General features: G+C 49.2%; 1 protein-coding gene across 1 annotated transcript in view; it reads right to left on the bottom strand.

Annotated features, from left to right (window-relative positions):
- Window positions 1-10,085, bottom strand: part of LOC146026611 (vitamin D3 hydroxylase-associated protein-like) — a 53,286-nt gene extending 43,201 nt beyond the window's left edge. The window contains exons 1-3 of the mRNA XM_083157422.1: window positions 9,720-10,085; window positions 4,760-4,873; window positions 3,775-3,918 (exon numbers count right to left, since the gene is read on the bottom strand). Coding sequence (XP_083013548.1) covers window positions 3,775-3,918; window positions 4,760-4,873; window positions 9,720-10,019 — 558 coding nt within the window. The 5' untranslated portion in view covers window positions 10,020-10,085. The remainder of the gene's footprint in view (window positions 1-3,774; window positions 3,919-4,759; window positions 4,874-9,719) is intronic.
- Window positions 10,086-10,604: the final 519 nt, after the last annotated feature.

A 10,604-nucleotide genomic window follows, 5' to 3' on the forward strand; every position in this document is an offset into this window, starting at 1 on the left:
GCCTTGAAGCTGCATTCATAATGGACTGTAGTGGTGAGAGTCTATATTGGGGAAGGCCAATAAGGAGACTATTGCAATAATCAATGCGTGAGATGATGAGAGCATGGATTAGAGTTTTTGCAGTGTCTTGTGTAAGGTAAGGGCGAATTTTAAATATGTTTTTTAGGTTCATGTGGCATGATTTTGAGACAGATTGAATGTGGGGTACAAAGTGAGATATTGCATGCAATCATTCGATTTCGACCACATCTGGCCAATAAATCGAATGATTGTATGCATTTTTAAGGGGACATTCGACGCGATGCGTGGGCACGCTGGTCCAATGTCGGGTCTCAAGATCTTATGTGTTGCACATAATATTTATCGAATTGCAGGAGCAATCGCATGTGGTTTTTAACCACATGCGATGCTCGGATGCATTTTCAGCGGTGTGGGGATGGGGAGAGTGGGCCAGAGGGACCGCTGGCGGCGTGGGAGATGGCGGGCAGAGGGCGGCATTATGTAGCGCAAGAAGTAGCGCTAGCGGGTGGCGGGGGTCAGGTCACTGGGCAGCCCTCTGATTGGCTGAGAAAGCTCAGTGAGAGATGGAGTTGTGACTTCTGTAGGTTGAGCATACAGCCATGAATCAAAAGTACCTCCTGAGTTTGTTGAATATTGTCGAATAGAATCTCTCTGGAAGATGCTTTTAGCAAAAGGTCGTCCTGGTAAAGTATCACCGGTACTTGTGTAGTTTCACGGCGCCAGCATGACGCCGTGCGTCTGAGTCCCCTTGCGGGGCTCGCTTCGCTCGCCCACACTGCGGGCTCGGTGGCTCGCTACGCTCGCCACGCTATTTAAAATCAACTCCATGCCAACATGGATAGTGGGGGTAGGAACTATCCATGTTGGCATGGAGTTAAGTTACTTTTTTTAACATAGTTTGTGGCGAGCGTAGAACCCGGCCGTGAAACTACATAAGTACCGTATCACCATTATGCCCTGGAACCTTAGCAAGTGCATCATTACAGCCATGATCTTCGTGAAGATCCTAGAGGCGGAGGAGAGGCCACTCGCAGGAAAGGATTGAGATCCTTGAGAATTGGGCGTGCTGAGATGTCCAGCTTTGGTTCGAGGAACGAGCTGGAATAGAAACCCTGTCCTCACTGGTATGAAGGGACCGGAATCGCTACTCCCGCCTCCAACAACTTTTTGACCGCTGCCATCAGGGAGAAGCCTTTGTCAAGCGAAGCTGCTAAACCTGTTGTAAAACAATCTTTGAGGCGGATTACGTTGAAATTCCAACCTGCAGCCAAAGGCTATCAGGTTCCAAACCCAAACGTCCTGGCTGGACAGGAATCAGATGTCTTTGAAAAGATGTAAATGAGCTCCCCCCTTGGTTTCCCCCAAGTGGGAGGGGGGATAGTCATGCAGAGGGCTTATGGTCCATACACACTGGGCGACTATGCCCAGCATGTATGGACAGCGGTGATCACTATCATCACTGCGGGGAAAGCCGCTCAGTGCATACACACTGAGCGGCTTTCCCCCTGCCTGGCGCTGACGGAGGGGGGCGTTGCATAGTGGAGCGCTATGAAAAGCCGTCCTGATAGCCGCTCATCTGCTGGTATAACCAGCAGATGAGCGGCTTCCCCAGCGATGATGCGGGAGCACGCAGTAGCGCTCACCGCTCATCGCCGGACCATACACACTGGGAAGCTTTGAGCTGAAAGCCGCTCAAACCTCCTGTTTTGAGCGACTTTCAGCTCAAAGTCACCCAGTGTGTATGGGCCTTTAGAGGAAGCCTTGGACTCCTGAGAGGATCCTCTACCCTGGCCCCTTTCTCCACGACCAGAGAAAGCGGCAGGTTTTGGATGGCCACAAAGCCTCGGTTGGGGGCGAAAGGACCGGAAGGGTGGTCCTTGAGTAAGTCGCCTAGCCTGAGGAGGAGGGTTTTGCTTTTTACCAAACAACTGTGGATGATCTTGAGGAATATCAGTATCCACTATGTGTAAAGTAGATTTAACCATAGCAATAAGGTCCTCAAAACCCTGGGAAACAGGTTCAATAACCTGCTGTACCTCTTCTGGTTCCTCAAATTCTCCCTCCTTCATGAGAGGCATCTCTTCATCAGACCCTGCAGCTTCAATGCTTGCAAATAGCCTCTTAGAAGCAGTGACGGCTGGGTGGGGCTACAGGAGCCCGAGCCCTAGGGGCTAAGGTCCTGGCAAGTGATTCCACCGCTGAAGCTAATTCAGCCTGCTGGGACCTGGCGACCTCCTTGTCTGTGAGGCAGATGGTTCAGAAGACAGATTAGAAATCACTTTTGTCAATTGAAAAGCCCATATAGGAAAGTCCTGTTGGGGAGATAAAACTGGTGGAAGGGTACAAGTATCACATATACTGTCCACTTGAGGTGTAAATTTATTGTGACACCTTTCATATGTCACCTTCTGTTTTGAGCTACCTCCTGCCATGTTAGTGACACCAAACAACCCACAATGCACACAAGTTAGGAAGCAAAAGGATACAGGCAGCTAATAGAGACAAATAAAGAGGAGGCTGCCAACAGTCAGTACTGCGCTATGTATATGATACAGGAGCGCTCTGACTAAAATGTAAAACAGCCTATTTCTCCTAAACCTCAAATCTCCTCTGAGTACTTAGCCAGCGCTGGGATCTTGAGTGGTCAGCAGCAACAGCGGGTCCCCTCTGAGGCCAGAAGCAGCAGCAGAAGAGGTATCAGTGACTGCACAGGCTCCGGAGCACATGGATAAAGATAAATAATCCTTTGCAGCTGTGCACAGGGTTGTATTCAGCAAGGCGACATTAACCTGCTTGCTGCGCTCCAAACACACGCAGCCCAGCAAGCAGGTCTGAATCGGGCCCATAGACACATCGTGCTGTGTATGACCGCACATTTGCTGCACAAACCAATGGCGATTGACAGCGCAAGTGGGCGGGCACAGTTATGATATCAATCACGATTGATCTGGCAGTGTATATGCAGAACATGCCGCCCGATCTGTCGGCAGCTATACCTTCAGTTGTGTACCTAGTGATAGAGTTTATCTTACTCAACATTATATTACTTATAAAATAGCATAATTCTTGTCAGTACAGAGTATTATAAAGACCCATATGTACTAGCATTATATATACTTATCTTGTGTACAGGAAGCTGAATGGGTTAAAAGATATATTCCTTCTGAGTTTCAGATTCTGTAGATAACTCAAGGTTACTAATGATACCCATATGAGGAAATACACTCTTCTATGTCATCGGAGATGGCATAGTAAAGTTACGTCAAACCAGTTATAGACTTTGTAACTCCACACTAAGGGAGTGTAGCATGTGAACATGGTATGTATTTGGTAATATCCCCTCCCATAAGGGGGAGGAATTATTTGTGTTACATGGTATAAGTATATGACCAACGAGCTAAGGAAGGGACGGTGAATAAACCTGTTTGAAAGAGACCGTCTGCAGTCATTTCTAAGGCTCTGAGATATCTGCGTGCTCTTGAAAGGAAGGTCGCATTCCTAAAGCTTTCACTAGCTTAACTCTCTCTGCACATTGTATCTGCCCCATCTGCAGTGCAGCATGGTTTTACCCAGGTGAAAAGTTACAAGCTCTACATATCTGCAGCCCCATCTCAGAATGAGGCCCTAGCTGCGCTGCGATCCTGTCATCACAGGAAAGGTTAATATCACTGGTTCTAATTCACAATCAACCATGTAAAAATCCATCACAAAATACATATTTCTTGTACATGAAATGGAGCTGACCCTCCTTACCTTGAAGTTAAAGTTGTCCTTTATGCTGATGGGGACCCCGTAGAGAGGTCCTTTGGTGGTCTGTTCTCTGAGTCTCCCCAGACAGGCCTCACACTCCGGCAGATAGTCAGTGATGCAGTTCACCTCACGAGTCACTTCCAGGGCCTGTGAATACGTCACATGGTCAGACATCTTGTATTCACCTAAAAATATTAATTAATCTCCTCAACACACCAAGAAACTGAATCCAGAATGACATACATATTGCAGCATGCTCTGTGACAGATATTTATTTATTTATTTATTTATTTGCAGTTTCTTATATAGCGCAGCAGATTCCGTTGCGCTTTACAATAGTAAATATAGTTTGCCCTAATAACAAATCTATGGCAGGGCATGCTGGGATGTGTAGTTTCACAGCAGTTGGAGGGCTTCATACAGAGTCGGCGCTACCTGCTCAGCAGAGGATGCAGAGTGGGGAAGCATTCTGTGGCTGCTGTCTGTGCCTGTCACGCTGTCTGATAGGCAGCAGCACCGGAAGCTCCTACAACACCAAGTGTCAACATTGTGCAGGTCCTGAAAAGGGGGTGGAGTTACCCGTGAATAAAGAGGTGGAACACTTATACCCCTTTTCCACTAGAAAATTCTACTCTGGTTTTTGCGCGAGGGCGCGCACCGACCATGGAATTTGACCCAAAGAGGTGCCATACACAGCAGCCAGGGGAGCCACTGAGGTACTACACCCAGCACACAGGAGAGCCACAGAGGTACCGCACACAGCAGCCAGGGGAGCCACTGAGGTACCACACACAGCAGCCAGTGGAGACACTGAGGTACCACAACCAGCACACAGGGGAACCACAGAGGTACGGCACACAGTGGACGGGGAGCCACGGAGTAGTAAAAGAAACAGCCAGGAAGCAAGGGGTGAGCCACAATAACCAATCAGTAAATTACCCCACCATCAGATCCAGGCAGCTCCTCTGCTGTTACAGGGTTCACTCACTCTGCTCATGTAGGTGTGAAGAACAGTCTCTGGTGAGAGCGACCCCTCTCTCAGTCTCTCTGAGAGCTCTGCCAGAGACAGGGACAGGATTTCTGATGGATCCGCTACAGGATGCTGAAATGAGAAAGCAAAGCGTACATGACAGTAGGAACTAATATTTTTAGATTTGGTATCAAAAAGTATCATATAGGTCACAGGTTCTCAACTATCGGTACCTACACACAGTGAGATTTGAGCCATATAATTTGGACTGTACTTACGTTGTGATTTGAACTACACTCAATATTTGACTACACTACAATAGCCAATTACAGGGACATGAGATCTAGTTTAAAAATACCTGCTGCACATACTATTTTGCCTTGCAATATGGCCTATGCGGGAGCGCGCATCGCATTGCAGGCTAAATGTGAGTTCATCTAACTAAAAAGTTCAAATTGCCTGTGATAATCGCACCATGTATGGGCACCTTCAGTCCTCAAGGTGCCCATACACGGTGCGATGAACTCGGAGCTTTTAGTACTAGATTGCGTTGTATTTAGTACAAAAAGCATCAAATGTGCTACAGCACCGATACGATGCAATCTAGTACTAAAAGCACGGGCTGCACAGACTTTCTGTGCTGTGTGATGTGCGCAGGAGTGTGCATCGCATTGCACCCGAAAAACGCACCTTCAGGACTCCACACAGATTTTTTTTAAATGTGACAGTTGGTAATGCACAGTGTTCATGACAAAAGGGAGGTAAAGGAGAGACAGTGACGGGCATCAGAGAGGCAGGGGTTAAGCAGAGACAGTGATGGTATCGGAGAGGCAGGGGTTAGGAGATACAGCAATGGGTATCAGAGAGGCAGGGGTTAAGGAGAGATAGTGATGGGTATCAAAGAAGCAGGGGTTAAGCAGAGGCAGTGTGGGGTATCAGAGAGGCAGGGGTTAAGGAGAGACAGTGATGGGTATCAGAGAGGCAGGGGTTAAGCAGAGGCAGTGTGGGGTATCAGAGAGGCAAGGGTTAAGGAGAGACAGTGTGGGGTATCAGAGAGGCAGGGGTTAAGCAGAGGCAGTGTGGGGTATCAGAGAGGCAGGGGTTAAGGAGAGACAGTGATGGGTATCAGAGAGGCAGGGGTTAAGCAGAGGCAGTGTGGGGTATCAGAGAGGCAGGGGTTAAGCAGAGGCAGTGTGGGGTATCAGATAGACAGGGGTTAAGGAGAGACAGTGATGGGTAACAGAGAGGCAGGGGTTAAGCAGAGGCAGTGTGGGGTATCAGAGAGGCAAGGCTTAAGGAGAGACAGTGATGGGTATCAGAGAGGCAGGGGTTAAGCAGAGGCAGTGATGGGTATCAGATAGGCAGGGGTTAAGCAGAGGCAGTGTGGGGTATCAGAGAGGCAGGGGTTAAGGAGAGACAGTGTGGGGTATCAGATAGGCAGGGGTTAAGCAGAGGCAGTGTGGGGTATCAGAGAGGCAGGGGTTAAGGAGAGACAGTGTGGGGTATCAGATAGGCAGGGGTTAAGCAGAGGCAGTGTGGGGTATCAGAGAGGCAGGGGTTAAGGAGAGACAGTGTGGGGTATCAGATAGGCAGGGGTTAAGCAGAGACAGTGATGGGTATCAGATAGGCAGGGGTTAAGGAGAGACAGTAGTGGGCATCAGATAGGCAGGGGTTAAGCAGAGACAGTGATGGGTATCAGAGAGGCAGGGGTTAAGGAGAGACAGTAGTGGGCATCAGAGAGGCAGGGGTTAAGGAGAGGCAGTGTGGGGTATCAGAGAGGCAGGGGTTAAGGAGAGACAGTAGTGAGCATCAGATAGGCAGGGGTTAATATGAGTGGGGCAGTTGTGTACAAGGACAGGATCCATACCAGAGGGCAATGTCAGGGTCAGTCCTGGGTGTGGATACAGAGATAACACAGGTTATATAACTGAGCCAAGTCAGCAGGAAATGTATAAATATTAAACCCTCCCTGACTTACTGTAGAGCAAAGTCTGTAATAATGCCCCAGACAGGAGCCACGAGGCACCTCCTCAGCCATCATTCATACGGAATCGGTACATCTGTCAGACCACACTTAGGTCAACAGTCATTAGGTTGACCCCACTAGGTCGACTGGCAGGAAGGTCGACCTGACTTAAGGTCGACATGGGCCAAGGTCGACATGACTTAAGGTCGAATTTGCATAAAGATCGATATGAGGAAGGTCGACTGGTCATAAGGTCGACATGGGTTTTTCACTGTTTTTTTACCCGAATGTCGACACAGTCGACATGGACACAGTTGGCAATGAGAATCGGACCCTCGCATCGCTCGCTTCGCTCGCAATGCTTCGGGCACGGTGGCTCGCTTCGCTCGCCACAGCTTTAATAACCTCCTCCACGTCTTAGTGGATGGTAGGGCATGAAATACCGCCTGTCGGCACAAAAAACAGTGAAAACCCCATGTCGACCTTATGACCAGTCGACCTTCTTCATGTTGACCTTTATGCAAATTTGACCTTAAGTCATGTCGACCTTGGCCCATGTCGACCTTAAGTCAGGTCGACCTTCCTGCCAGTCGACCTAGTGGGGTCGACCTAATGACTGTAGACCTAAGTTCATTCTACTAGATGACCGCTTCCCATTCATACACAGCAACTGAAGGATATTGGGCCTAATCCACTAACGGAAACTCATCTGGACCACGTCCCTGAAACACTCCGATGGAATCCCCGCAATGCAGTCATTGCCCCTTAGACTGGGGTCACATTTTCCGCAATGCAACCATAGTATTAGTGTCTGGTGTGTGGGCATATGTGCAGTTCGCGACTTTCAGTCATTTGCTCCTCATGAATAAAGGCCCATACACACTGGGTGACTTTTGAAAGCCGCCCAGGGGTGTAGTGCACGGGCCACCTGTTCCTGAAAGTGTACCCTCCTGCATAACCTGGTACTGAGGCCACTCTCCCTACCTACAGACTCACATTCTGCCCATCCCTGCCATGCTGACTTCCTGCCATCAGGCCTCCTTACCTGCAGCTCATGTGGCCTGTCTGACTTCCCCTCTCTATAGATTGTAAGCTCCTTGGAACAGGGCCCTCTTCCTTCCTGTTCCCATAGCCCACTTCTCTTGCCCTTCAATTACAGCTCTCTCTTCTGCGACCATCTATACCCACATCACTTCACACCTGTAACCACTTCCACTGGCATCCTGCCCCTGGTAGTATGAGGACAACTTTACTTCGCTACATCTAGGGTGGCCAATCCCGGGATCGGTTGGATCCCGGGATTTGGCCCCCAAAACGCCGGGATTTCAATCCCAGGATTGGAGTTTCCAATCCTGGGATTTCGGGATTAGATTGTGCATGCGCAGTCTAATGCCAGGCAGTGTCTGAGCACTCGCTCAGACGCTGCCCGGCTTCTCCCGGTACGCAGCAGAGCAGCACTGCGCAGCCTGACCTCTCAGCGTGACGATATCAGAGGTCACGCTGCGCAGGCAGACAGAGGTCACGCCCGGCAGTATGAAGCCGTCCGCCCAACTGGCCAGCGTGCCAGCCCACCCAGCCAGCCAGCAGCATGAACCACCCGTCCCCCCACCCAGCAACCCGGCTCCCGGCAGTATGAAGCTGCCCACCCACCCGGCAACCAACCCGGCATCCCACCCGGCATCCCACCCGGCAACCCAGCTGCACCTTGAAATGTAAGTAAATGCGGGGCAGCCAGGGCGTTTTTGTATTAGGAAAGCCAATCCTGGGATCCCGCGAGTCCCGGGATTGAGCATTTTTCAATCCCAAATCCCGGGATTGAAAAAATGCCCCGGGATTGACTTCCCTAACTACATCCCACCTGTATTGTGTGCTGGGAATTGTGCTTATTGTTACTTGTGCACTGAATTAGTTTTTCAGTTGTATTTAGTTCCGTGTACCCTGTTTTGTTGTAATGTGTGCTATATACATGGCGCTGCCAACCACGTATGGCACCTTTTAAAACTGTTTTAATCAAAATAATAAAAATACTCCACTTACTCTAAGGCTTCATACAGCCATACCTAATGTTGGGTAGACACTACAATATAGCCCATCCTGAAAATACGATATAGAGCTAGCTAGTACGCAGGTGTGTACACCCAATTTGTCTACTACCAACACCTCACAGGTATACGCGTCCCCTCGCGGGGCTCGCTGCGCTCGCCACGCTTCGGGCTCAGTGGCTCGCTGCGCTCGCCACACTATATATTCTCAACTCCAAGCCGACGTGGATAGTAGGGGAATGAAAAGGTCGGAGGACGCGCACCGCCGCCCCTCGCGGGCTCGCTGCGCTCGCCACGCTTCGGGTTGGCGTCTATCGTGGGGTGACGACGGGGCCATATATAATGTGAAATGGGTCATATTGGCCCATTTCACATTTTTAACATTTTTTTCAATGTGAGATGGACTTAATCAAGTCCATCTCATCTTGTGCCATTATAATGGCACAAGACCGAAGCGATGCCCACGATTTCAATGTTAAAAAATATTTTAACATTGAAGCCTATGGCAAAATCGGGGGCATCGCGTCGGTCGCGTCGGGCCCAATGTTAATGGTCCCGACCGACGCAATGCCCCCGATTTTGTACCTTTGCCGGCAAAATGGACCTGATTTGAAAGGAAATCGGGTCCATCGTGGGGATCGTGTACCTTAACTTAAAGGTACACGATCCCCACGATTGTGGCCGTGCTAGGAAACAAGTACCGATTATTATGATACAACGGACTTGCAGCAGACCTGTATTATGCAAGGGTGAAACACAGACCTATATAATATTATATTGAAATCACAAATGTGTTTGTAATATTATGCAAATTTATTGTATTACAAAAAGGTAATATAACAGTCATATAGTACTGATATAAAACACCTGCATTATATAACAATTCTGGGTATATATATATATATATATATATATATATATATATATATATATATATATATATATATTTGTATTGCACTGTATGACAGACCTGTGAGGCCAGGCGGCGGGCAGCTCTTTCCATCCTGCCCAAGGCTCTCTCCCTTCTCTCTCGGGCATGTGCTATCCTCTGCCGTATCCTCCCCCTGCTCACCCAGCGGGACAGGAGCAACAGAGACCCGGCAGAGATGCCGAAGAGGAGGCACAAGACCCGGGGCTCACGGAGATCCATAGCGGGCACCTTCTCCATGATGGACGTGCGGGTGACACTGACAGCAGTGAGTGACAACCGAGGGCAGGGCAGTACTACAGGTCTCTCTGTGTCCGTCCCTTGGCCCTGGCCTGCACACATGTCCAGGCTATATATAAACTGCGCCCGTCACCGCCCTCTTCCTGTCGGTCATTGTCATTACAGTATGACTATGTTACCGAAAATATGCCCAGCCTCCTACCTGTTACTCACTGTCTGTATAGTACAGTATCTCACCTAATATGTACCCAGCCCCCTGTCTGTATAGTACAGTATATCGCCTAATATGTGCCAAGTCCCCTGCCTGTCACTCACTGTCTGTATAGTACAGTATTTCCCCTAATATATACCCAGCCCCCTGCCTGTCACTCAATGTCTGTATAGTACAGTATCTCCCCTAATATATACCCAGCCCCCTGCCTGTCACTCACTCTCTGTATAGTACAGTATCTCCCCTAATATATACCCAGCCCCCTGCCTGTCACTCACTGTCTGTATAGTACAGTATCTCCCCTAATATATACCCAGCCCCCTGCCTGTCACTCACTGTCTGTATAGTACAGTATCTCCCCTAATATATACTCAGCCCCCTGCCTGTCACTCACTCTCTGTATAGTACAGTATCTCCCAGGGACGTGCGGTGAGGTTAGTGGTTGGTGAGGCACTGGCTTGGTGGAGCCAGCACCA

The sequence above is a fragment of the Crinia signifera genome, chromosome 8 (assembly GCF_055691185.1).
Source record: "Crinia signifera chromosome 8, ASM5569118v1, whole genome shotgun sequence".
Lineage (NCBI taxonomy): Eukaryota > Metazoa > Chordata > Amphibia > Anura > Myobatrachidae > Crinia > Crinia signifera.